This window comes from Pelecanus crispus, chromosome 13, assembly GCF_030463565.1.
Source record: "Pelecanus crispus isolate bPelCri1 chromosome 13, bPelCri1.pri, whole genome shotgun sequence".
NCBI classification, from domain to species: Eukaryota; Metazoa; Chordata; class Aves; order Pelecaniformes; family Pelecanidae; genus Pelecanus; species Pelecanus crispus.
This window is the reverse complement of record NC_134655.1, coordinates 8,656,136-8,683,969: the sequence shown is the minus strand read 5'-3', so window position 1 is coordinate 8,683,969 and position 27,834 is coordinate 8,656,136. Positions and strand designations below refer to the sequence as shown.

At 45.3% G+C, this 27,834-nt stretch overlaps 1 protein-coding gene across 1 annotated transcript; it reads right to left on the bottom strand.

Annotated features, from left to right (window-relative positions):
• On the bottom strand, positions 1–27,363 carry RNF128 (ring finger protein 128). Its single transcript, XM_075720731.1, has 7 exons — positions 26,913–27,363; positions 13,082–13,329; positions 6,475–6,546; positions 5,793–5,875; positions 3,115–3,211; positions 2,095–2,263; positions 1–119 (listed from the first exon to the last, which is right to left on the bottom strand). The coding sequence occupies exons 1-7, from the start codon at positions 27,361–27,363 to the stop codon at positions 1–3; spliced, it is 1,239 nt and encodes a 412-aa protein (XP_075576846.1).
• Between the last annotated feature and the right edge of the window lie 471 nt (positions 27,364–27,834).

The following is a 27,834-nucleotide window of genomic DNA, read 5'->3' as shown; positions in this document are numbered from 1 at the left end:
TTAGGACCTGACTTCATGAACTTGTGCTTCGTCTGCCTCAAAACTTGGGTTGTCAACATGTGGAAGGGCATTCACAGCTGTGGGCTGGGATTCATTGTTTACAAGATGCATGTTGTCATCTGTCCAGAACAAAAAGACAAGACAAGTTAAGCATCATAGGCAAGCTTTATTACCTTAAAGCAAACCATTCTAGATTTCCACAAGCCCAATGCAGTGGTCTTTTCCCAGCACTTTTCCTGCAGAGTGAGAAATCCAAGGCCATGCTCCAACTACCACTCTTCTGCTGCCCCTTATTAGTTTGTGAGCCCATTCTTGACACTACCTGTCATTTCTAGAGGTATCTGCTCAGCTCCGGAGTTCACTTCTCACTAGTGCTGAGCAAGCCTACATTGTGTGCTCAAGTGGCAGAGGTCACGTGAGGCTACAAAATCCAACTATAAGGAGATTGGCAATTCTCATATAACTTTAGGGCTGCTGAAGACAGGCATCAGGAGCACCTTCTAGAGACTCTGTTCAGTATAAACTGCGGGACACAGGCTGATTCAGGGAGGAAGGCCTTCTCCCTACAGACTAACCTTGTTAGGCTAATACTAGTGTGGATCCTTGCCACTCAAAGTGAGAATACACAAGGGCCTGAGCCATATAACTAATCCAGCATCACTTCAGTTGCTTATAGGGATGCAAGAAGAGGCTGAGGGGAGACCTTATCGCTCTCTACAACTACCTGAAAAGAGGTTGTAGTGAGGTGGGTGTTGGTCTCTTCTCCCAAGTAGCTAGTGATAGGACAAGAGGAAATGGGCTCAAGCTGCGCCAGGGGAGGTTTAGATTGGATATTAGGAAAAATTTCTTCACGGAAAGGGTAGTCAAGCATTGGAACAGGCTGCCCAGAGGGGTGGTGGAGTCACCATCCCTGGAAGTGTTCAAAAAACAGGTACACATGGCACTCTGGGACATGGTTTAGTGGGCATGGTGGTGTTGGGTTGATGGTTGGACTGATGATCTTAGAGGTCCCTTCCAATTGTAATGATTCCTAGTTTTTACTTTCATTAAAAATAATCCAGCCACCAAACCAGGAAACATGAAATTGCTACTCTACCCTTAATTGGTTTAGTGATGGACTTGGTAATGTTAGGTTAATGGTTGGACTGGATGATCTTAAAGGTCTTTTCCAACCTAAACGATTCTATGATTCAATTTCAAATTCTGACATTTAGCTCATAGGAGGTGCCCTCTGTTCTACTGGGGTGCTGAAACAGGGCACTCCCATAAACACGTTACTCACTGGAGCAACATGTCCCACAGGTGGCCGGCAGCAAATCCCATGCTTTCCTACCAGCTAGGCTTCCCACAGGAAATCTAAGCAGACACAGCCAGAGCATCCCTTTCACCTCTGAACACCTCCCCACTGACTCCTCTTCCCAAGGCCATTCCACAATCCAGGGGATAGTTACTTTTGCTTGTTTACCTGGAACCTTTCCATTTTTAAAATCAACAGGAACACTGAGCATGTGTTGGGAAAGTTGAACACTATAAAGACATTTCCAATTAGTCTGCTCTTGTTCAAAAAGATAAGGTATTTGGAAAAGCTGATAGTCTTTTTCAATTAAAATTCTCTGAAAGTGTTCAAGGATGACTCAGCCTTGGCAAAATCTGAAATTCAATTGAAGTATTTGTCATCTCTATTTTGCATCATCTAAGCTACAGCAGGACTGACTCGCCAGAAGTTTTCTGTAAGTAGTTAACTACTTAAAGCAGGCAGATCTGGTGGCAAAGCAACACTCACTCATCCAGATGAAATCTCCAAAGTGACAAGATGGACATCTTCAGGAAAAATCTCTGGCTTTTAAGTAGTAAGCCTCTGATTTTCAACTACTCTTTTCATAGGCTTCAGTTTAATTCACATTTAGGTTGTGTTTCATTTGAAAGCAAAGACCAAGTGTCAGAGCCAACTACTAAAACAACAGGGAAGACTACAATTACCCTGAAAAACAAGGTATTCAAGCACTGTGAGATGTTAAGGCAAACCCCCTAATTCACAGCACAAGCAACAAAGTGCAATGCAATCTAGCAAGGCAGATGAAACAGTAGACTCACTTTCTGATGGTGCATGTTCCTCCAGAACAGATTCATCTGCTCCTTGTACAGAAGCATATCCAGATGATGCTGTTTCACTACGATTATCCTCTTCATTAACTGTAGAGACATTTGATGTCCCCCTGGATACTGTGGCTTGCACTGACTCGGCCCCTTCTTCTACATCCGCCTTCGTGAAAAAAAGAGAAAACAGTTAAGTTACAACTTTGTAGGAGGCTGCATCTTTCCAGGAGACCAATGCCTGGAAGGACTGGAGCCTTGTGAACTTTTACCCAGAAAAGAAAAAACTGAAATTGAAAAACAGCTCTGCTGCTAACCTCCAGCGTCATAGCAAAAACCAGTTACTGACTAACTGAACAGGAAGTTCAGATGCAGCTTCTACATTCTTCAGCCAACTCTTCCCTTTTACTGCCCAGTACCAGGAAAATAGATTCTTCCTTCCACTCAGTGCAGATCTCCCTCTCCCAGGCAAACTCTGGCATACATTTCAGCTGGTTTCAGGCTGTGTCAGGCATTGGCAACAGCATCTTCCCCTGGCACTTGCCACAATGAGCAGTTGCAGAACACATCAAAAATTCCTTGCGTATCCTAGGAAGTCATGTGGCTCCAGGAAAGCCACACATGCTAACACATTCACTTTTCAAGGACTCTGGGTCCTTAGTAACTGAATAGAGGCTGGTTTCAGGGACATTACAAGTTGCCAAAGTCTGCCTAAAGCTTTGAGAAACACCCTTAGCTGCAAGTGCAAGAGCTCAGAGCAATTCTTCAGTCATGCATTACAATCAATTTTGGTTGACATTCTGCCCAAGGCTTTAGATGATGCTAACTCAGACCAGGTCAGCTGCAGGCTTTGCTAAAGCAGACAAAGCAATTAGTCCTGGAGCAGCTCGCCACTGACATGGCAACACCTGTGCTTTTCACCTGTGCTCTAGAGGCAGCATGGAATAGCTCAACATGTGGTTACTACACTAGCGTAATACTGATAATGGCATCTGCCACTAAGACAGACTACTGGCTTACCTCAACACCCAAAACTTTGAGTATGTCACATTTGCACATCGGGCATGTCCTGTGTTCCAGAAGCCAGGGGTCAATACAGTTCTTGTGGAAGAGATGGCTGGTGGAAGAAGGTAACCAACAAGTTAGGTTTCACACCAGAAAAAACTGTTCATGTGGCAGCTATGAAAGCCCATTTAGAAACAGCAAGAATTTATTAATTCTAGAATGGATTACCTTATTTTGCCACAAGCTTCAGCTGAAAGTTATGAATAGTTGATCTCAACCTGTAGCTGGTTTATGCTTATTAGTATCTCTATACAACTTGCTAGAATTCAGCACTATCATCTTTGCTACATCAGTATTAAGCTTTTCTCCTTTTTTAAAATCTGTGCATAATACATTTTCAGCTGATAACCAATACAAATATCAACATCTCAGCCTTAGCTTTAAGCTTATGCAGATGCAGATGACTAAATAGCACTTGTTTCTGTTAAAACTACATAGAAAAATCATCTCACAGAGTTATGCCCTCAAGATAGACTATACTCCACACATTTATTTTGCCTATGCAGTCACTGTGTATTCCAAGTGGATATTTGGCAGGCTGTGTACTCAAAGTAAATATAGTTCAGCCATTACAGATGCAAACGTGCACTTCTATGAAGACACTCAACTCCACAATGGCTCTGAATTAGGCCACAGATTTAGGAGGATGACTTGAAATCCTGTAATCTGCCTGTTCCCTCAGCCTGAATAGAAACAGCAAGGCAGACAGGCACTGCTCAATATTAATCAGAACTCTTATTATGAGACAAGTGCAGAGATCACCACATCCAGTGCTCGGTATCCTACGCCCCAGTATGATACCAGGATTCTCCAAATTCAGCCCACATAACCAGCACCTCCTTCTGACTGCACCAACGTAATGTCTAGAGTACAAACTGAAACTTCCTTGATGTGTTACTATTTTAAGTACTTGGACTTAATACTGGTCTTGTGTACCTCTGCTGGTATAACACCTCTGGTTTGACTATGTGGACAAAAATGCCTTCTGCAAATACATACACCCCAGATACTTAGATACCACTGATGTGACTCACGGGAGCACGCAATTGCTTATTTCTTTCATGGATATAGTTAAATGCTTTCAACAAGTAGGGTCGCGGTGTTAAGGTCAGCCACCACCATCAAGTACATTCTTGCAATAAATATCAGTTTATAACTCATGTGAGAGAATTTAATATGGTTGATACTGGCAGAGATCACCACTGGTGAAGATTACCAAGTAAATGCAGTCATCTTAAGCTGGTGCCTCTTAGAGCTACATTTGGGCCAAAGAGGAATGAAGCATCACAAATGTATGTAAAAGCAGTCTCAGAGCAAAGCATAATGCAGCAAGTTTGTATATACATTCAGAGGAAGTTACTTCCCTCTTAACCCAATAAGTCATGCTTTGTTTGCAAGTTCATATCAAGATTAGCAGGGTTTATAGGGAAATAATGAGAAGTCGGGTCTCCTATCAGCCAAAAGTATCTAGAGCCTGTCTAAATGCTTCTGTATTCATGGGACTGACTTCATTCCTAAACAGAACTACCCACAAGCATAAACCTGACAAGACAACTGAATAATCATTAACACATGTGCCTGAAAGCTTATTCAGTTTGGGTTTTTTCTAAAGTATTAAGCATTAGATCAAGGAAGTTTGTTGATAACACCTTAACAGGCCAACTTCTTGATATCAAAACAGCTTAGAAGTCCTACTGCTCGGGATTGGAGAAAGCTTTTGCAAAACTCTAACCTGGTGCAAAGGTAACCCCAGCTCAGATTTGACAGTGTTTGACAAATGACACTGCTCAGCACACAACAGCAGCTACAGGTTTTTCCATTCTTCAGAACTTGATTTTTACTACATCTAAATTTTTCCAAGGGCTTTTTTGTAACCCTCCCCAAGGGTTACAAAACCTCTTCCCATACAAAATTTGTGCAGTTCACATTGCAGCCTTCTGATTTTAGAATCTTTGCCAGAACAGTCCCATTCAGCAGGCACAGGGGGGAAGTCCCACAAGGGAACAAGTTTCCTTAAGCCCCAAAAAGGCTTCATTGCTCATCTTAGGAGCAATCAAACAAAAGTCTTAGTGCTACAATACCAGACTTTCACAGAAGCACAGCAATGACGTACAACAGCAGAGAATTCTAGAAAAATAAACTGCTATAGCTCTCTTTTGGTCTCTATTTCAGATGATGCATACAAGAATAGAAATGCTTTCTTCTCAACTACAAAAGTTAGCATGGTTTAACAAGTTTAGCAGGAGCATGACCCTCTTAAACAGTAAGCTAAGTGACAAGAAATGGGCATATTTTGCCAGTGATCTGCAATTTAGAGGTAAGGTTCTTATACACCAGCAAAGGAAGAAATCTTTGAAGAGCACTGGCATCCCCTGCAGAGGCACTGTGGTCTGCCAAGTTATACTTGTCTATCCACTCACAGGGGAAGTTATGAATGCAGGCCATCGGGGCAGACTACAGGTGTGTATTTACACAGTTCCCGTTTTTCAAAACACTTTGACAGAGTCAAGAGTTCTTGCTGTGCAACAGCTTGATTAAAGTTTGATCAGCTTTGTTAACATCACAGAAGGAACAACCAGTAAGAGGCATGCTTCTGGATTTTGGATTAAGGGACAGTTTGGAAGACAACTTACTTGCAAGTCAGAATACGCACTACTTCATTCGGCTTGTACAGCTCAATGCACACAACACAGCTATCTCCATCAGGACCCGTTTCCTAAAGTGGTGAAATGAACATACACCATTAATAGACTTTGAAAGCTTCCTCTGAACTAGAGTCAGATTTACTTCAGGCAAAGGGGTCTAGCTAAAATAATGTAAGATAGCTCCTGTATATAATCTTACATAAACACATTGTGTGGATCACTCATAGTCAAGCTGACACTAACAGAAGCATTGAAAAATTTAACCCCATGGTTTAGAAGTCTAGCTGCAAACCATCATTGGGTTATTTGAGGCACTACTGTAGAGATTTAGAAACTGCTACCTCCAGTTTTAGTTACAAAAAGAATAGCCAGGGAAGCTATTTAGATATACTAGTTTACCTTCAAGCATCCATGCTGGCATATTAGGACTTCTCACCTCATCAAGACTACAAGCAAGCAGCTAAAAAATAACCATCTGATTTATAAGAATGTGCAAATTGAAGAGTCTTGCACCCCAGAAAAGGACTTGGTCTGAAAGAGGAACCATCCCTGCAACAGACAGTTACAGCCTCAGAGACTTCTGCATCTTGCTCCAGTACTAATGACCACTCTCTGGGTTCTGTGCAAGGGGTGTGCCATAATGCTTGGGAAATTACAGGATCAGTCATACCTTGTCCCCTTGCTTCAGGGTGCGCAGCTGTAACTGTTCAATGGCCTTCTTAGCCCCGGCCTTTAGCCGTCGCTGTAACAGAAAGCAGTCCTGGTTAAAACACAGTCATTTTTCTCTTTCAAGTGGTGGTTACCAATACTTACCAAGGTGCCTACTGCCAGCAGGCACCAGTTTTATAATCCAGATGTTATCAAAACAAGCCAAGTAAGCATGACTGTGCTATTTAGAGACAACACAAAACAGTTTCGGGACATACTGATGTGGTTATTGACTCTGGATGACACATCAACAAGGCATTTGCATATGCTTTCTTTGTACCTAATGTTTTCACAAAACACAGGAATTTCAAGGGTTTCTTTGAGAAGATGTATAGTAGTACCATTATCAGATTAGACCTAGCCAAAACAAACAGAAGCCTTCAAATTGACCTGGTACAGAAGACCGAACATTGAGCCTGACAGTCAATAATTTTAACTACTCACTTTATGAAAACTTCCTGCCACAAACTCACATCCTGATGAAAGGTGAGGTTCTTTACCAGTCAGTTCAGCTACCACCAATGAACCCTGCACTAGTCCTCTGCCACGACTGCTTTACAGAGTACGCAAACAGCTCAGGAGCCTCCTAGCACCGACTGCTCCTATCAAGAGGAAGAATGCAGTGTTATCTCAATATCGGTTCAAAGTAACATGCACCAAGGCAGGGTGGTGGTGCTCAGAGCTATTCTCCCCCTCCCCATGACACAAGGTGTGAAACAAACCAAAGGACTAGCCCCAGGTGGCTTACAGGGCAGCTTTAATGAAAGCAGAGGAGGAAGCATTCCCCTTCTTGCAGTAACTTGCCTGCTGCTGTCAGGGTAGCAGGGCAGAGATGAGCAGACAGCAGAAGCCCAGCTTCCCTGGCAACTGTTGCTGTCCAGCTGGCACTGCAAAGCATTTAATTAGCACAGGAGCCAACATCTCTGTTTAAAGGTCACAGGTTGGTGCTGTTCCACCAACATGAAGAATATGACTGTCCTCTCCCTTCCCGGTGCACTTACTGCCTCAGGACACAGAGGCTTATCAGGCAGCTCTGGTAGTGCCATCCAACACAGCACTTTTCTTAGGGACAGACTAGCCTCAAGTCTTGCAGCTAACCAAAAATCCTCTTCCCAGTTCAGCTGCTCAGTGCAGGAACCCCACACTGTTAGCTTTCCAGCATTACTTCCCCTTAATGCATTTTAGTTCAGTTACAAGAATCTTTCCTGGGATGAAGGTGCAGCGCTGGTGGCACAAGTACAGAAGGAACAAGTGGGTGGAGGGTTGCTGCCGACACCTAACAAACTTGGCAAGAACTGGTAATTCGAGTCTGCATAAGATTCCCTGTGCTGAAGCAGTTCATGGCAAACAAGTAGATTTATGGGGTCCGCTGGGACCCTGTCAAACAGTTTTGGTGCAAAATGACCTATTTGTATATCAGCATTGTTTTGGAATCCTAAGATAATAGCATCAATGTGCACGCTTTTAGGAGTTCAATACTTGATAGCTATTAACAACTATCAAGGAAGATACACATACAATCCAAAGGTGAAGGACACAAACAAGTTTTCGGGTATTTAGGAACAAGAACTAGTCACGTTTTCTTTGAAGCTTGTAAAGTTCTTCTGCTGAAGACATCAATATATGTTTCTGTATGCCACTGAAGGTTAACTCTAGAATGGTGTTCCCCTTGTCAATGTTTCAGACTGAAGCCACAGAGAAGCAGCCGCATACTCATTGCGGTGAACACCGAGGCCCCCAAAAGTTTCAGCAGCAAGCGTGGTAACATCAGCAGAGCAGGAATGCAGCAATATTAGTATTTCTCCTATGCAGCCAAAACTATCTGTCACCACTACTTGTTATTAATTGAAAACTAAACTTTCTAGGAATGTACTCCCTCATACAATATCTACACATCTAGTGTTAGGCCAACCATATTAGACAGGACACAGCTGGCTGTATTGTTAATAATTTACTGAAACAATATTTTAAGTTTTGCCTGGGCACAAGTTTAATTGCTCTTCATGAAATGCACCAATGGCAAAGTCACCTTTAACGTTGATTTTGGTAAGTATAGCAGAACACCCCTCCGGGGGGATGGAGAAAGGTTGCAAGAGGAAGCTTTTTATTAAATAGCCTACCAGGAGATCCAGGATAGTCAAGCTTGGAATGTCAAAGCATTTTGCAAAGCCAAGTTTTTCAAGTAAGCATTAAATGTTAACGACATTAAAGTCTAAAAGCCCCAATCCAGCAACTCTAGAAAAAAGCTGACTAAGTTGAGGCAGGAAAAATAAAAAGAAGAATCAAGATATTACAAAACAGGTCAGGTCCCAGCTCCTACCCAATTTCTGGCATGTTGAAGTAGAGACCTACCTAAGTAGGAAAATTAGGTTTGCTATTGCTTAGTCCTCAGTCTTCCCTAGTCCAATGCTGCCGAATTTATTTTCAACTCTTTCCACATAAGGGTGCCTTCCTGGCACCCTGCGAGCATGGTCATGGCAATGCAGACCAGCAAGCTCAAAGGAGGTCAGGAACTCCTGCTTTTCTCCTGTAAGCTAAAGCAGTTCTTCCCCACAGGGAGCTACTGCCATGAAAACAGTTTTGAATTGTGGAAAGTTGAGCAACTTACCTCCTCCAAAGCCATTAATTAGGTCACTTCTCAGCTGCAACATCTAATCTTTATGAAATCAATGGAAGTGAAGACTTGAGCTTAAATTAGAAACCAGGCCACCGATAACATCACTGGCCATTTTGCAGTATTAAGAAAGGTTAATATATTGAGGAACTGAATTTGCCAGTACTCTGACTAGAAAGGCAGCAAGCCGTCTACCACACTTGCCTTGTTTTTCCATGTTTTTGCTCACAGACCTCATGATGCCATAAGAGATCACAGAGGTGGGGACTTGAATTTCAAGCCCAGAAGAAAATATGCATTCAGATAAGAACTAGCAGGTTGTACACAGTTCAGCTAGCTGGCTCGTGAGGAAGAAGCTACTCTGTTTTAACACACAGTTAGGACAGTGCTACTAAACTTACGTTTTCACATGGACCACAAGACAACACGACTGGCTCTTGTCAATAGTCACTCAACTTTTTGAAGAAACCCTTTGCACAGTTTTACATTACTGACTTGTACGCAATTCCTGCTCAAGCTGAGTGAGAGACAGCCGCTGCCTTCAAGAAAAGTCTGCAGAGAGCATGTTTAAAACCCGGGTTATATGTGATCAAGCCATCCAGAAAGAGTGCCTTCACCAGAAGCAGCAAGTAGTCATACCAAGAAGTACAGAAATGGTATTGGCAAATGGCAAAGTTTAAGGTACTCAACAGCCTGCCTGTCTATAAAACAAGAGATTGCTTCAGAAATCACTGAAGTCTGAAGATTTTTTTCTCAAGCCGAAAGAAAAGAAAAAACATATTGCTAATGTGGTAATACCTGGAAGCCATCCAATTCAAGCAGGGGATACTACTAGTCCCATGCATGAATGAAAAACACATCTAGCCAGGCTCTTGTTTTCAAGAAACCTTTGCAGAAGAGACAAAGCATCTAGAAAGTGGTGTCCCCTCTTTCTGTTCTACCCCTTAGTAAGCAAGTGGGACTCACGCTTCATCACCCTTTTCAGTCCAGGGCAAGAGCTCTCCTGAGGCTGTGGCTCAATCCACAAGAACAAGCCAAATATTCAGAAACCTGAACATACGAGAGACAAGCTGCAGAGCATCATTATCACATATCACAATTAGCTCACCATAGCACTCTGCAGAGCAATTCAAAAGTGTTAATTTTGGTTCAAGTAGTAGACTCCTCACACAATAGCAATATAATCGTGCAGGGAAGGTCAAAAAAAGCAGATACTTTGAAGAGTAGTAACCCTGGGTAAAGGTATGCATTCAGAACTGCAGTTCAGTTCTGAAAGACGGAAAATTTGTAATACTTAACTATCACCCCACAAAAGAATGTATAACCCTTCGACATCTGTGCAATAAAGGAGACAAAACACACCCCTTTATTCCACTAAGCAACAGACTGAAGTCCAGGCAATCTGACTTTCCAAAGGGCTGAACAATGACAGGAAAGCTCCCCATGTAGCACGCAAGCTGATAAGTTGTTTGACTAATATTCAGTATTTCATTGAGCCAAAGCAGTTAAGTCTCAAACTTTGGATAAACACTGAAAATCCAATCAGCTGGCTAACAGGGAATACTGTAGCATCACCTTTTAGTAGTTTACTAACTACTAAATTCACTAACAAGAATTTTCTTGTTATTCTCTGCTTATCTAATCATTGTGAGGTCAGTTTTTAGATGTCATGGTATAAAAACAACTGAAAACAATTGCTGGATTGTCTTGAGTTTTACTTTTACAAAACAGTACATTTTTACCCCCTAATAGCAGAGAAGCTTTCTTCTATTCTTACACTTTATAAAGCACTTAAGGCTCCTTAATTTCAGTTCAGCTGAAATCATGTGGAACTGACATGTCATTTATCAATATTATTTTTCAATCTACAGTAAACTCCTCATGCACACAGAGCCCAAGATAGGAATAGGTTGTGAAGGTGCTAGCCAAGCAGACTGGATTTTCCCAGTACCGTCTACCACTGAGGCATTAATAACATTTGCAATTTGACGAAAGCCTGATAGCTCAGAATAGAGCTGGACTTCCACAACTGCTCTGTTAAATAACTTCAAAGGAGGAAAAATTTTCATGTGATTTGCTAAACAGTGTCTTTTGCAGACCAGCTTCTAGGGTGCCTAGTTCTTCCTGCCCAAGTTCGTTTAGCATTGAACAGAGTTCTCCTAGTAGGGTAGATGGCAGGGAATGAAAGGAGGAATTCATCAGCAGGAGACAATGTGCATCTCTGTCCACAGATGTCAGCAAGAGGACAGCATCAAGTTAGAGCTCCATGCCATCATCCCTCATGAAAGGTACTGCAGAGGCAACTCTGTATGACAGCCAGGAGTGGCAATGCTACATCTCACAGGCAGGTGACAGCTTCCAATACTGCTCTTTCAGCTATTCCCTTATTGTATCCTTATTCTGTTATTGTATCCTCACACCACTTCCAGGTGTGGCGTAACACCAGAACATGCAAACAGGCTAAAACAAAGCACTTAGAGGAGGCCTAGTCCAGAAGTTGAGGCAAACACAGCTTAGACGTGGCACAAATACCGTTTCAGCACACTGTTACATCTCTAGTCTCAGTAAGATATAGCCAGCTGACCATGAGCCACAAGATTACACTTAGACAACAGGATTTCAGAAGAAACTGGACTGAGTTAGGTTCTGTGATTACTAGAGAGAACCCAGCATCCAACTCTGGCCAATATTTGAACCCAGCATTCAACTCCAGGAATATTGCTGTCATCCACCCTAGCTAGTCTCTCTGCCTGGCAAAAACAACAATGGTTCTTCATGTTAACCTTTTAAAGAAGCCAGTCCTAAAATGTTACAGAAGCCTGAAATTGGCCTGAATTTCAACACCTGTGTCCAACTTCTAGCTTCATCAGCTTATTTCAGACAGATCTTGCTCAAGGGGCCTGAAATCTCCAGGACAGAGAAGTGCAGTAGGGCAGGTCTTCTGCAATGGCAGAGGAGTCTGTCGCTTCTTTAACTATCTAACCACTGATCCAGAGATAATTCACCTACTCAGAGCCCAGCTAGAGTGAGATGCTCGCGCTATTGCTATGTGTAGCAGAGGACTGTGTAACACCTCTTCTTTCGGAGTTCAGCTAGCTCCTGCAAGAAGCATTACAAATACCTATGGTCTCCTTTGCAACACAGCTCTAAGGGCAAGGCTTAAGTACTCCCATCTGAGCCACTCAGATCCTGTTCCTGCTGCTGCCCATCACCTTTGACAGATACCACGCCAGGACTTTATTCTCACTTTTAAGGCCTTTGATTAAGCCCTGAAGTAGCAGGTATAAGGCAGGTCTGATCAGACTGAAGACGAAGGTGTAAGTATTAGTCCTACCAGCTGATCAGCTTATTGCACAGGAGAGAGTTACTTGGAAATGTAACTCATCAGCAACCCCCTGGCCTGGGGTTTCAAAAGAACACAATTTAACAGTGCTTTTTTTCTACCTCTTAACTGGGGCTGTCACTGCAATTCTTAATTGGGGCTGTCACTGCAGTTCAGTAAGCAGCAGTTTCCCACTTGTGGTCTACAGAAAGGCGGCCAAAGTCATGCACTGTTTTGCAGACACGTTTGCAGTCGTGTCTCACATTACAGCTAGCACATAGGCAGCGCTATGTGGGAAGTGTCAGGGTCAGCTAAAAGCAGTTTAGCGCTCTCACCGCCTCCGATACCTCAGCATTATGGCTGCACTGCAGTTCAGCGAGTAAAATTTGTAGAAGACAAAGTTAGCTAAACACGACCAGTTACTTTCTTCAGACAGTTTACTTTGCTGCCTCCTTGGAAAGTTTTAAGCTATTTAAAGATACATCTCTTAGCATCTTAAAGATCACACTCCTTCCTGTGGAATGAACAAATTCAGTAATTTCAGTGTTCCACCAGTATTTTGCCCTCAAGATCCACAGCATGGTGGTTCAGGGGTATGAAAAAAAAAAAAAGCAACGGCACACACAAACTCACCTGATTCCTGGACTGGGCCCTTGCGATCCTGAGTCTCCGAGCAGAATAAAAAATAAAGTAGCCCATGGTTGCTGCTGTGACAATGAAAAATGACAGCGAGATGAAGAAGATGGAGTATTGATTCATCCAAGGACCATGCTTTTTCCCCACTTCAATAACCATAGTCACTTTCATGCCACTCTCAATCCGGTGTAAGATCTCCATGCCTTTCAGGTTGCCAATCATAATTGCAACGATGCTTTCAGCACCTGCAAAGGAGAAGGGGAATCCATGCTCAGTTCCCAGGTGTTGTATAAAAGTCATTGTCTTAGATGTTCCAAGCTCAAGCGCTAAAGAACAGACTGGAAAATTTCTAACTAGCACTTGCATATTCAACATGAGCTGATGGAATAAGTGTCATCTCCATGTGCTTGTTCAGCTGAAAGGTACATCCGATTACCTATGAGCTGCAAAGTGAACCATATTTAGAATTCACTCCTCTCCATAGCACTCCTCACTCCCATATAGGACATGCATCGTCATTATTTTAGACTCAACACTTCAGCGATTTATATTTTAACATGCCTTCGAACCACATGAAGTTAAAAATAAATCCTATACAGAGTGAGGTCACTAGGGACTGCGGTATGTCCAAGAGCTCAGGGATGCCAGGTACACAGATGGTGGCTTAGGGACCCTTCCTGTAATGGATCCGACTCCCTCCCTGCTCCACTGCTACTTCTTAACACCTCTTTCTAAATTTGACAGTACTGTTGAGTACTTCCCCAGACACTGAGCAACCAAAGCCATAGATCAGCCTTTGCCTCTGTATCTTCAGAAGCAATTGAAAAATGTTTGAGTGAAATTTGGTTGTGAACTATAAATGCAGTTGTGGGTTTCTAATGCGAATTCAGAGGGAAGCAAATACTGAGGTGTGCTTGGCTTTTAAACAGTTGGTGGCAGATGGCAAGCCCCATCCAGATTCTGACAACAGATTTCATTTACTCAGTTGAACATCGTGACAGGCCGTCAGAGGAACCAAGGGTTTTATGGTAGGAAGACATTTCAAGCAACTCAGGTCACCAAGTACAGACCAGAACAAAGCTGCTTTCATTTTGGTGACAAGCAAGTGCGTGAGGACACTTGATACTACTTGCAGGAACTTCAGGCAGTCCCAATATAACAGAGAGGCTCTTAAGAGGAAAAAAAAAATAAAAGGAGAAAGGGAGACAAGTAAATTGTCACTGGCCTCTCTCTAAACTACATACAAGAAAAGTGGATTTAAAGACTAGCTGGTCAGGAGTCTCACTGCATTAAACCATCAGCTACACAACATTTGTAATAGGTATTGCATGGTGAAGGAATAAAGGCTGTTACAAGAGTGCTATTTTTAGCTAACCTCCCAGCCAAACACTTTTTAATGGGGAGACCAGGTTTTTTTCTTCCATTAAGAGAAACCTTATCCAACTTTCAGCTATCAAAAAAACTAGAATTGGTGTTAAACCACAAAGGCTCTCATGTGAGAAAGCGCTTACTAGTTTTCCAGCTTGTTCACATAGTGCCTTTGATCCAGCATGGCTAAGCATGATGTCTAGCAACTCTCTTCGGTGTGACAAAACTCATCTTTTATTCAGAAAGCTTCTTGTAATGAGAAGTACATCACACAGAGAAGAGGGGAAAAAAATTTTTACAAAGTCAGCCAGATTGCAACTACTGTACTTTATGATGAACTACAGTTTATATGTCAATTATAAAGTGAGCTGGAGTCAGGTGTTAGAAGCAAGTAAAGAATTAAGCATGGGTCAAGTCAGAAGCCAATACTTACTTTCATAAGCACAGAAGAAAGCGTGGAAGAACAGGCTGTGACAACAAGAAAATAAAAAGCCTGCCAAAAAAAGCAAAAACCTTGTTCTGCCTTATTCCCCTTCACTTCTGCATGTCTCACTAGTCAAATATAGCTTGTGGTTATGCGCAATACAAGACGTAGTGTTGGTATTCCTGTTAATGAAATGTCACCATCAGCCTGCAAAACCACTTCAGCTACTAAGCCATCAGTTATGAACAAGTTTTACCCTTAAGGAAAAAAATTTTCCATTTAAGTCTCAGGCTAATCAGTTCACCACGATGTCATTAGATGACAGTTTTAACTCTTTTCCTGACACTTTTTCCCCCAGAGATTTCTCTCGCAATTTCAGTTCTGCTTTAGATAACACACATGCGAGTGGTCAGCCGGTAGCTTTGGCGCTGGAGCAACAAGGGCAGGAGTGGGATGAATGGTCATTTCCATCAGCATGTGCACTACTCCCTGCCTTGGAGCAAACCCCCAATAACATACATCAGCATCCATCTTCAATATTTTGTAATGCAAATACTTAGGACAAACAATTACCTTCTAAAGGCAATTACAGGTGAGCTAACTGACATTACATGAAGTTAACCAAATGCCTTGTGCCAACAACAGGGGAAAGGAATCCAGAAACTGCACCTAATTTTTGGCCATCAGTAGCACAAGAGTTACTTCAGAATCTCCTTTTGGACAGGGACGAAACCAGGCTCTGGCACCATTACACAGGGCTTGTCATGGGGGCATCACCCTTACCTGGCAGAAAACAAGGCCTCCTTTGCCTGCCAGGAGGAGATTCAATGATGCCCTATTAGCCTGAAGCTAAGATAGAAGCCCAGAATCCATGTTTAGGACTACTGCTGTGCTTCTAGAATAAAACCAGCTAGGATCACCCCCACCCAACACTTCCTGAGCTGCTAGATGGGTCCCATCACAACAGGTACTGAACCATGTTACTGTGGCCTGGAAACCACCAACCTAGACACAGGCTCCTGATGGTGCTTGGGCATCTTAACAGAAACGAGCTATGTGAGTGGACATCAGCAGAGGAGTCTCCAGCACAGAAGCTGCCGTGAACTGTCAGCTTTCCCTGCCCCAGACTCCAGCAGAGCAAGAGGAGAGTAAATTAGCTGTGCGTAGCAAAAACCTCACAGAAACCCAAGTCCCTTGCTGAGGCACCAGCTTTTGTGATGCAGGTAAAGCTTTCTGTAACAGTTTTTAAGGGACATTAGAGGTGAGATTAAGCTGCTGCCTGTTTAGCTAATAATGGGCTCATTGCTAAACAGAAGCAAGACCTGTTTAGTTAAACATTTCCCAGCCTCACTCCTTTCTCATCTCCTGTGAAATCAGAGAGGGAAAGTTACTCAAGTCTTTAGACAAATACAATCTGCCTCTGTAGATGCGGAGTTTTGCAGAAGGCACCTCTCAGATAAGGCAGCACGCTGGTCAAAATCTGAAGGATGCTGCTTTGCAGACACGGGTTGGCACAGATGAAGCACAAGAACTTAAATGATTTGTTGGGGCGGAGGAAGAGCTGGGACACAAGCACATATGGCACACAAGGAGAGTGCATGACTGGGATTGAAGTTTTACCTTCCTGTATCAGGTTTACTTAGATGCAGAGTGGAGTTGCATCTATTTATACCAATATAAATACCTATATTAAACTCTGCCCTGCAAAGACTTCACTTTTTCTGCTGTTACACTTCTGCTCCCTGTAGACAGCAAGTTACAGGTTTGGCAATTCAGTAGAGAAATGCCATATGCAAGAGGTGCACAGAACTGAGTGTTAACTTTTGCACAGTAAACACCTGCTTTTTCACATTCATTAAGGGGATTATTGTAATCCAGTGCTACTCTTATGTGTGCTACAGATAAGTCTATTTTGAACCAAGCAAACTGTAGGTCCTGGAGAACAGTCACCCCACAATATTTAGCAGACTGCAATGTAACCTAATCAATGGCTTCAGAGCAGTCATTTTTAACTAAAAAAAAAATCACAATCTGTTCATGCATTAAAGCACATTGAGGCAAGGATTAGATCTTGGGGCCAGCTGAATCCCCTGCTCCAAAACAAGGTATGGCAAAGCATTGTATACCTGATTCAGATTAAGTATACACATTGTACAGGATAACCAGAACTTTAGCTCTTTGAGTCACTGCATATGACTAAGTCCCAGACAAGTAGACCCTATGTGCCATTGCTAAGTATGGTGGGACTCCATGGCATACGTCAAGGCAACACTTGCATTGCAGATCCATGCTAGAGCACAGCATTGATTCCTCCGTCTCCACATCTTGCACCGCTATCATGATAAACCCTCTCCCCACAGAAGCAGCTCAGAAGAGCTGTCACAGCATGTTCAGGGTGAACAATGCTGCAAACCGATTCCCACTGAATGCGGGATTTTCAGACTTGCCTAATTTTTTTTTTCCTCTCCTTCCTTCCCCATGCAAGTGAAAGAATGAGAAGCTTAGAGGAACTACCTCCTTCCCAGGTATATTAGAAGTACAATCACAACTTCTAGAAACACTACAAGCAGGTTTCTCTGGGTGTTACAGTGAATTTTTTTATTTTTATTTTTAAATGAAAAGGGAACTGGTTTTCCATACATATTATTAATATCCAGTAACAAGCATTTCTTTCTCACTTCTCTGTTGGAACCTGTTCAAGCTGTCCACCCTTTCAGGTAGTTATAGTACAGCTTCCAGGTAGTCTGGATTTCAAAGTGTCAAGGAGATTCAGAGATTAAGGAATGCACCAGGTTTTGCAGTAATTAGAGGCTACATGACTGAAGACTTCCTGCCCAGCCCCCAAAACTCACTACTGTTAAAGCCTGTCTATAATACAGAAAGAAAATAAAACTTTAGAAGGGAGCTACACTAGCACTCCAGGTAGAATAAATACAGCAGAGTAAGACTTAAAAGCCCAGAGACTACAGCCACAGCATGCACACTTACAGGAAAGTTCTGCCTACAAGAGACTCTGCAATGGTGACACTGAGCTTGCTCATGGTTTTGACTTGAAGCCTGTGCTACTGGGGAGCATGGGAAGGCCCCAGCAGCCCCCCAGGAGCACAGCTGCTAGTTATATGTGTAAACGTAGCAGGCAGATTTCCTCACCTGGGATGAAAGCTGAATGCTACCTTAACCATAATTAAAATTTATCCCTAGCATCCTGCATCTGCAGCCTTGCAGTCGAGCCACTCGCTGCGTGAGAACATCAGAAGTACAGGGCACTGCCTATGCTTCACCCATTGCTGCTTTCACAGCAACCATCCCTTCCGAGACAGCTTTGGTAAGCAAGTCTTCCCCTGAGGGGAGCAGGGTGTTGCTATAGCAGTGTGTTTTCCAGGGTAAAATCCTGCCTCCTGGACGCTCCGGTGCAGGCTCCTACAAGTTGAAACCACTCCATGCACAGCAATCAGCTCAAGAGGAGGAAACAGGCTTTTTTGTGCATGCCGCTCCTCCTCAGCGCTCCAAACCAGTTTGAAGTCAAAACTTTGCTGTTGCACTTTCAGATCTTCGCCTTTTCTTCCAGATGTTAGAAAAAAGAAAACTTTGCCCCTGTGTTAATCTTAATGTAGCTGTAGCTATTGCATTGTGCATTTAATAAAACTGAGGCGCTACCTGAAAACAGGGGGAAAGAGAGCACCTCCAGTAATTTAAACCTCTGCTGTGTTAGCCACACCCCCTCAAGTTATGAAGGCCATATTTAAGTTCCCCAGCTAATTAACTGCCAGAAAACAAGTTTAGTTTTAAGGAAACCTTTTTCAGCATTTGAGTTCAATGAACCTTTATTGTAATACCATATTTGTTATTCACCACTTGAGTTTCATAACAGAAAACCAAACTGGCTCAGACTGCTAACCACACCACCAGCTTTACAACTGTATGCTATTTTCGGGTGCAGCCCATTTTAAGGTCTAATATACTAGTACCTAACAGGAAACATCACGTACCTTCAAAGCTTAAGCAAAAAATTCAGTTATGAAACTTGTCATCTCTGCACACTTTCCCCTCCTCTACCACTGATTTCAATACCCCACATAACACCACAGAGAACATTAATTCAAACTAAGAGAAATAATTAACATTTTCTCTGTGCAATACTCTGAGGTGACATTGACAAATGCCGTGTATGTTTTTCCAACTCTTGCAAGGCCCTGGCAAAGCTTTTTGCAGTGAATAATTAACTTCCAGCTGTTTGACAGCTTTGCATGTCACAGAAACCAACTCAAGAACTCCAGCTCCATGTCAGCTCCTCTATCCTCACTTAAAATTGGTTTCTCGGCTCATTCAGGCATCAGAACTGTTTTGCATTGTTTAAACTTGCTTTAAACCAACTAAATTCAGCTTCAGTTAAGTCATGAAAGACCCCTTCATTTCATTTTAAAGGCCTTAGTGTAACCTGGGGAAAATTCTATAGATCTTTGTTTTCTCAGATAGCAAAAGCCAAACCTCTCTAATGTCTCTATCACTGTTCACCAAGATCAGGCTGTAAAACAGTGTGTGGGACCCTCTCCCCTTTGGGAGCAGACCTAGCTACAGCATAGTTTGGCAAAAACATTTGAGGAAGGCAATAGTTTTGTAGGCATTTTTAAGAAAGAAGCTATAAAACATAAGTAGGCAAGTTATTTCAGAACAAGGAAAAAGCTAGCATGCCACACACAACCTCCCACATTTCAGATTCCATAATTCTTCCCCCCCCACCTTCTGAAAGTCCAAAGTTTTGCATCATCTTTAAGCAGAGTGAAATTAAGTGCCCAGAGTTTTGCCGGTATTATTTCACTTTGTCCAGGGAGCGCCTTGTGCAACCAACGCATCTGCCTTGGCACAGCCACGGCTTCTTCTCCCCGGGAACCTGCACAGCTCACCCCGCAGCTCGCCAAACACTTCACTTGGGTATGCCCGCAAACAGTCCTTGGCCTTGCTGGTATCAGCAATCCATTTCAACAATATTTTAACCTAATATCCAACCAACACTAAGTTTTCCTTAGGATTCAACTGGTGTTTTAATATTGAAGAGGAACAGTTTCACATAAGTCACTGGAAGGGGAAGGAAAGGAAACAGTACAGTAATTCTGTCTAAAAGTTAAACATTATCTTTCCCTGTGTAGAAGTTTTCTGACAGGAGTTTTCTAAAAGATACTGGCAGTTGACTCCCCAAAAATTTCCTACCAGGTTAGCACACGTGGCTTTTCGGGCATGTACGAATATTTAATATACTGCCTTCCAGGTTTAAAAAAAGAAAAAGACATAACATTTTGAATATTGCTTATCTCACTGTATTGAAATAGTAAGAAACAGGACTTCTGGTGGTTATCAAACAGGCTGGTACAAGTTTACTGTTATCTGTTACAATAGAAGGCAAAATAAACAGTGTACACACACTGAGCCAATATTACACACGTGATAATTCACCTTGGATGAAAGGCCAGCGCTGCACACAAAAGCCATTGTGTCTCCGCACCACACTATGGACGCGAGGGCTACACCCAGCCTCGGAGAAGTATATCAAACCAGATGCCTGCACGCTAACTCTGCTCTCATCGGGGGTACAATGCTGACAAAAAAGTCATGATTGCTCTCATCTACATGCAGGCGGCCAAGTCTTACCAGGAAGGCAGATCTGACTGAGCAGCACCTATCCCAGCACTCATCCTCCATCGCAGACACTGTGAGAGGAAACTTACTCCTCACGCCGTTATTGCCCTGTGACAAGTTCTCGACCCTTTGCAAGAAGGGAGGGCAACTAAACTCAGTTCCAGGAGCAATTTAAGCCTGGATAAGCTGACATGTAGGTAGGCTTGTCCCTCCCCCTTCTGCTCTGCATGCTCTCCACCCCAAATGTTATCTGGCACCAAGATAAAAGAATTGTTCACTTCCAGGCTACTCTGCAGTTATTTAAAGCAACAGCCCCTTATGACACCAGCTTTTTGATTTAACTGTCTTCTTGCTCCCACTATCACCTAAGCTTAATGAAATCCACTTTCAGCTTGCTTTACTTGGCAGCTGGCACTACACCTGATCCCTTCCTCCTCAATATAATATAAGTCTTTCAAACTAGAGAGGTAAACTTTCAATAGCAAGACACTTGAAAGTTGCAAAAATTGGCAAGAGTACTCAGGAGCAGGAAGCAATAGCCAGAGCATTAAAAAGAAAAAACAAAGGGGGAGGGCATGGAAGCATTACAGAGAAATTTCAAGATGAGAGCAAGCCTTAGAAGATCCTCAGCATGGTGAGAGCAGAAGAGGGAAGAAGAGAAAGTATTGTGCAAGAGTAACCCCTCTGCTGGAGAATTCATGCCCACAGCAGTCTTTGCCTAGAAACACATACCACCACGTGCTCCTCACCAACAGTACATTTATTAGTGGGGCTACACGGCTTGGGAACTACCACCCATGTTTGTCTAGGGAGACTCTTCGGTGAGGTTGGCCTCCAGAGCGGTCACCCGACAGTTACTCTAGATAGGGAAGATTCCCCACACTACTTTCACTGAACAGGCTGGGTGTCTGAAGGAGCACATCAAGACCAGATGTAGTTTTACATGACATGAGTTTCCATGGGTCCCCAGGGGATACTGGAGGTAGAAATCAACCTGCACTCTATTTAGTTTAAATAGTGTTAAAAGTTATTTGCCAAGTGAATCCAACAATTACCAGCCTTTTTTTCTTCCCCACCCCCCAAGCCTTTAAGACTTACGTAAATGCTGCCAGGCCCTAAATGTTAGAACATTTAGAACATGAAATCATCCTTTAAAACAGCAGCCAAGACAGTACGCTTATTAAGGGCACCAAGATGAATGAGATCTGTAGGATCTTCACATGCCGTTTGGTCAGCGGCACTTGCAAGAGTGAAGTATCATCTTTCAATCTAGCATCTAAAACCCTCTGGAGAAACAGTGACCAACATTCCCTAATGAAAATTCTTTGGTGAATTTACTCAACGGCTTTCAGCAGTTTTGATTTAGTAAATACACTGCTCACGCTCTTCAAATGAGATTGAGCTCACAGCTAAGATCCCTTGCTCTCAATATAATGGTAGCAGCTAAGTGCTCACTGGAAACAAGTACGTTTGAGAAAGCTAATGATAAAATAATGTAAGTCAGCACAGTGTAAGCCAGAAGGCATCTGTCTGCAAAAAGATGACAGGTCACATTTGATACAGTGGGGAACAGTGCTGAGCCCGACCGCTGCTTGCTCACTGGCACATTCAAGACAGGGGGCAAACAAGCACCGTCATTGTTTTAGGGCCATATGTCCCACACAATGAAGCCTCTGCTACCACAGCTGTCACTTAGGATTTTAATTCATCCTTTCACATTTCAGCAGCCCAGTAAACGCAAAGAGCAAGGGCACTTCACAGACCTGTTCCAGGCTATTTATAAGGGTTGGTGCCTACCCTGCAGTTTTCCATGGCACAGAGGTACCTAAATTAGACCAAAAAGAGCAAGGGCAGGGATTGGAAGTTGCCAGTAGCACCAATTAGTCTATCCTGCTTGTCAGTACCTCCCATGCTTGCTCACAGACCTCCGTGCTGTGGGCAACCCCAACTCACTATTGCACCCCCACCAAACCCTGCAGCTGGGAGATCAGGGTCATCAGCCAGACTCTGCGTGCTGTGGTCAGTTATCTGAACGCCACTATAGCTGTGACATTAATTTACTCTAAACCAGGCAGCCAGGAGCACAGAACTGAGCACATAAAGACAAAGTTGCAGCACATACACATCAAATAGCTAGTCTTAGATTCAAAGGGCTACAAACTCCAGGTGCTACAGGCTGCAAATACAATCCAGGCACAGCGGATCCGTTCAAGTTCCTTCTCAATAAGAAGCTGCTGGTAGGAAGGGCTAGATGATCTGCAAAGGCTCACCCGGCCACGGCCCGGGAACATGGGAGAGCAAGTGTCATTAATTAGACCTTGCATCCTCATTCCTCACCTCAAATGTGCTCAGTGCCAAGTCTTCACTCACCGCAAAGGAGAGGTGCACTATTTGTTTACACAACATTTACAAAGCATCAGCACAGCCTGCCTTGGGATTACCAGTCTGTCTCAATCTTTAACAGGAACAGTTTTACAGGTCACATCAGCCTTTTAATATCACAGCGAAGTTTTAGCTTGTTTCTAAAGACCATGCCTCACACAAAGTTGGAGCAGAGCACAATTAAACGCTTTTGCCATACACTATTTCCTCTAAGCATATGGAGATTAGCCTTCACCTCACTGAAATTCCTGCAGAACAAGTTAAGTGGCAATGCTACATATTTAACCTTTCCTTCCCTTTTCACCCACTGATGCTCGTTTACACTTGAACCAGATCTTGTTAGCCTGACACACGCTGTTTTAGCCAGAATTATTTAGCTGTGTTCCCTCAGAATAAGCCCTCTGCAGATCAGATGATGTGCTTCTCAAGGCTAGAGTTACACGACAAGAGAGAAACCAAAGAAAATTATCACAATAGCTCTCTGACCGGCAAAGAATCCCTCTTTACCAGCTGCAGGGAAATACTTAACACCAAAGAACACTTTCCATGGTTACCACCATACCCTGACACCAAAGCCACCTAACAGCCTGGTTCTATCTTAAGTCAAGGTCCACCTTTAAAACAAACCGGCTCTTGTCATGCAACTTTTTCCCCAATCCAATGTCTTTTTCAGAAGGTCAATATAGATTACAGAGAGGTGCAGTTATAAGCACACAGAACTGCACTTTGAAACCCTGCTCAGCCTGCCGCAGAGCAGTACCATCTTCTTAAAATGAGCACAATTAAAACTCAAGTTTGCTAATTGATACGGTTTTGTGCTTATAAAAGTACAAAGTAAATACTACTTTGGACTGCACTAAATCCTTGACATTCTATATGTTAGAGAATTAGGCAGGATTTGATCATATCCGATTTGGCTATTTATTGCATCCTGTTGTTTTTATTGCCAGGATGGTTTGTTTTTTCATGGTGTGGGGTTTTTTTTTTTTGTTTTTTTTGTTGGGTTTGCTTTTGGGTTTGGTTTTTGGTTTGGTTTTTTTTTTTTTAAAGTTGGCACACCAGAAAGTTTCCACACAGAGCACCGATATAAGCAATAAAGAATTCATCAGACTAAAGGTGATGGTTATAGGAAAAGAAGTCTCCGGAAGCAGCATGGCCAGGACAAACACTGCTGTCAAGTACAGGCACATTTAAAGAAGAAAGTTGCTTCAAAAGCCAAGCTTGACAGCCCCAGAAGAAGGCACAGTGTAGTTTTAGATAGCTTCTGTTAAGTTTTTGTTCTGTTGCTATCAAAGTTCTGCAAAGAAAAGGTGTTGTGCCATACATTTTATCAAATCCCACCCACAGGTATCTTCCTTCTCTGCCAGGCAGATGACATCTCCCGTGTCCCGCTGAGGAGAGGAGAGCCCTCGGCACCACTGCAGCGCAGGCAGGAGGAGATGCTACCCCAGGCACGATGGGAGATGGGAAAGCCCCGAGGCTTAGCTCCCCCTCGTCCCAGCAAAGCCACCTCCTGCTACTTTCCACTGCCTCAGCTTGGAGGAAGTGCTTGGCCTTGTTTGGTTTCACTTGACAGCATGTGATGGCCCAGTTAAAGCAGAAATGCAGCCAGTTAGGAAACCCAGATTGTGAAGTCACCGCTAGCACAGCTACAGCCGTTAACAGCAGCGGCAGGAGTTGTAGTTGCACAAAAAACGTTCTTTAATGAGCAGGGCTACCTTCACCACTGTCTCCAGAAGAGTGAGAGCATCCAGTGCCAGAACTGGAGGCCAGGAGACCCATCCCAAAGCACGGTTCAGCAAAGAGCAATACGCTCTCACCTCTTAAGTCTGAGCTCAGCCTACAGCACTACACCTCATCAGCATTACACAAGGAATACCCTGCACTTGGCAAAACGAATGAGGCTGATTACTTGTAGCTTGCTTCCTCTTGGTCGTGCTGTGTTGCAAGCCCGCAACGTTTGTCAAGTTTGACAGCAGAGCACTGGCTCCCAGCAGGGGCACAGGGCAGGGGTGGCCCAAGCACAGCGTGCCACCAAAGCCCTGCGAGCAGAAGGAAGGGCATCACTGTGGAAAGAGGTGAGAACAGGGACTCGCAGATGACCACAACAATAGAAAAAGATAACTCAAGTCCAGAGAGGAAGAAAAGGGAGGGTGGAACGGAGAGAAAGTGAAGGACTAAGACAAGAACAAAGAATTAAAAGCAACAGCAGCAACAAGCCTAGCCCAGTAATTGTGCTAGGACATGGCAAGGAGGAGTCACGCAGATGAAGTGGTTTGACAGCTTCTCCAAGAAGTCCCTGTCCTGTTTGTCTACAGTTCAGCTGGGATGTTTCAACATGCCCTCGAGCCAGTAACCCATCATGCAGGATAATCAGGACAGCTAGAGCCACTCTGACATAAATCCCTTAGCAGAAAGCTTAGAGACAGGATGGGAAAGGAGGGAGCTCCTCTTGGAGCAGACCCTGCAGAGAGCAGATGGCTCATTTCAAGAGGCAGCTCCTAGCAAGATTAAGATGCTGTAGAGCCTCCCAGCGGCCAGGATGGAGGAGGGGGCAGGAGCACATATACCTTCCCCTTAAGAACAGGTTCAGCAGTGACCTACCCAGGTCAGCAGTGCCAAAGGAGCTCCTCCGAGAGCGGCAGGATGAAGCAGGCACCGAGTGAGCAGGGCTCAGGGCAGGGATGCTGCCGTCAGTTCAGCAGGAGGAACTTGCCCAGCGATAGCCAGGTCTCGATAGCATTCGCCAACAGGCGATTTGATTATATAGGAAAGCTCTGACTCAGAAAGGCCAGAGCCCGTCCAGATTGTATGCTTTAAATTCTTAAAGCAGAGTACAGACAGTCATGCGGCTCATTAAGATTGCATTCAATGAACCTCCAAAGGCACCTACTGTTTCCTTCCAGAACGCCTGCCCCCACCACTAACAGAGAGAAACCCTCTCAGAGGGGTGCTGCAAGGATATAATGATATAATTATTTTTCGAACCAGTCAAAGCTTTAAGACTCACTATTCATTTTCACTGTTGTATTTCTGTCCAGAAGATGCGGCTTCCCAAAGCAGTGCCCCTCAGCAGCACACCAACACACCCACGAGGTGCGTGCACCCAAATCCAGCGGCCGAGGGCCAGACAGAGCCACGGAGGGCAGCTCACCCTGCCCCACCTGGACAGGGCAGCTGCTCCTGCTCTTACCAGAAGGCACAGCTTTCAGCCCGGGGCTGCTTCTCAGGAAACACTAGCCTGAAATACAGCCAAATCTCATTCTTCATTTGAAAGATGGGCAGTTCAGGGGGAAAAAGAAAAAAAAGAAAAAGAGAAAAACACTGCTGGCAAGTAGGCGGCTTTCTACAGGGAGAAAGAGGGAGAAGAGAGGCCCTGTCATCAGCCTCTGCAAAATGGGAACAACCTTTAAAGGGCTTTAGCCACTTGCATCGGAAGAGGCATTTTGCCGACAAGAAGTTACCTGCGGAAGAGTCTCCGACTCTGCCTATTCCTGGTTCATGCCTGTGCATGGAAACCCAGCCTATTTCAGGGCCCAAACCTACTCCCCACAGACTTTACAGGCTTTAAAAAAAAGCCCAGCATCCATCAACTCTGGGCAGCTACCCGCTCATGCTAGGAACCCAAACAAAGCGGAGACGCTGTTCCCACCTCCATCCACCCCACGCACACCTGCGGCCAGTGCCCGGCCCACCCGGGCCAGAAAGCTCAGGCAGCCGCCTGCTCGCCCTCAGCCCACAATAGCAGCCTCCGCTATCAGACATCGTTACTCATTAATCAGAGAAAATTCAGCAGCAGCAGCGCCTTGAACGGGACCGGCTAGTCCAGGCAGAAACTCTTGCGGTGCAGCAGAGTCGGAAAGAAATTCCAGTCTCTCGCCGAGCACCGAAGCTGGGCAGCTCCAGCGAGGGCTGAGGCGGCTGGGGGCGAGCCCGAGCCCCAGCCCTGCCCGCTCCCGGCCCGAGGGAGGCGCGGGACGGGGCAGCTCCCGCCGCGGGGACCCCCCGCTCCCGGCTCACCGTGGTGGGACATGGGCAGCAGGTCGTTGCCGGTGCCGCGGTAGTTGTAGATGACGGCGGCGGCGGCCCCGCGGTCCGCGGCCAGGCGGATCTTGTCGGCGAAGGAGCAGCCGCCGCCGCGCTGGATGAGGGCGAGCCAGCCCGGGGCGCCGCCGGCGCCGGGCGCGGGGGCTCCGCTGAAGTTGGTGTGGGCGCTGCAGGCGTTGAAGGAGTCGCGGCCGTCGGGCAGCACCAGCACCCCCGCGGCCGCCTGCAGCGGCGAGTCCTGCCCGTACAGGCCGCTCTCGCTCGCCTCCCAGCCGCTCCGGTTGCGGTCCGCGCCGTCCTCCCACGACACGTTCAGCCAGGCGCTCCACATCACCGTCGCCGCCGCCGCCGCCGCCCCACGGGGCCCCGGCGGGGCGGCGCAGAGCAGCGCGGCCAGCGCCAGCAGCGCGGCCCCCGGAGACATCGCGGCACGGCCCGGCCCCGCCGCCGCCGCCGCCTAAAATCGCCCCGGCCCCGCCACCGCCCACGGGGGAGGAGCGCGGCCGCCCCCGCCGCGGGCACGCCCGCCCCCGCCCGCCGCCGGCAGGCCCCGGCCCCGCCGCACCCCCCGCCGCAGCGGGGACCCCGCGGGGGGCGGCGGGCGCTGCAGCCGGGGCAGCCCCGGCGGCGGGGGGGTCCCCCTCGCCGGATCCCCTCCCGGGGCAGTGGGTCACCACCCCGGCTCGCTTCCCCGGGGGGGCGGGTGGCCCACCCGGCTCGCCTCTCAGAATGATGGTTCCTCCTGGCACCCCCTCGCAGGGGGTGACCCCCCGGGGCGCTCTGGGGAGGGCGGGTCACCCCCCTCCCTCACCCCCCGGCACAGCGGGAGACCCCCGGCAGCGGGGCCGCAGGGAAGGGAGCAGCAGGGGCCCAGCGGGCCCGGGGGGACCCCCTG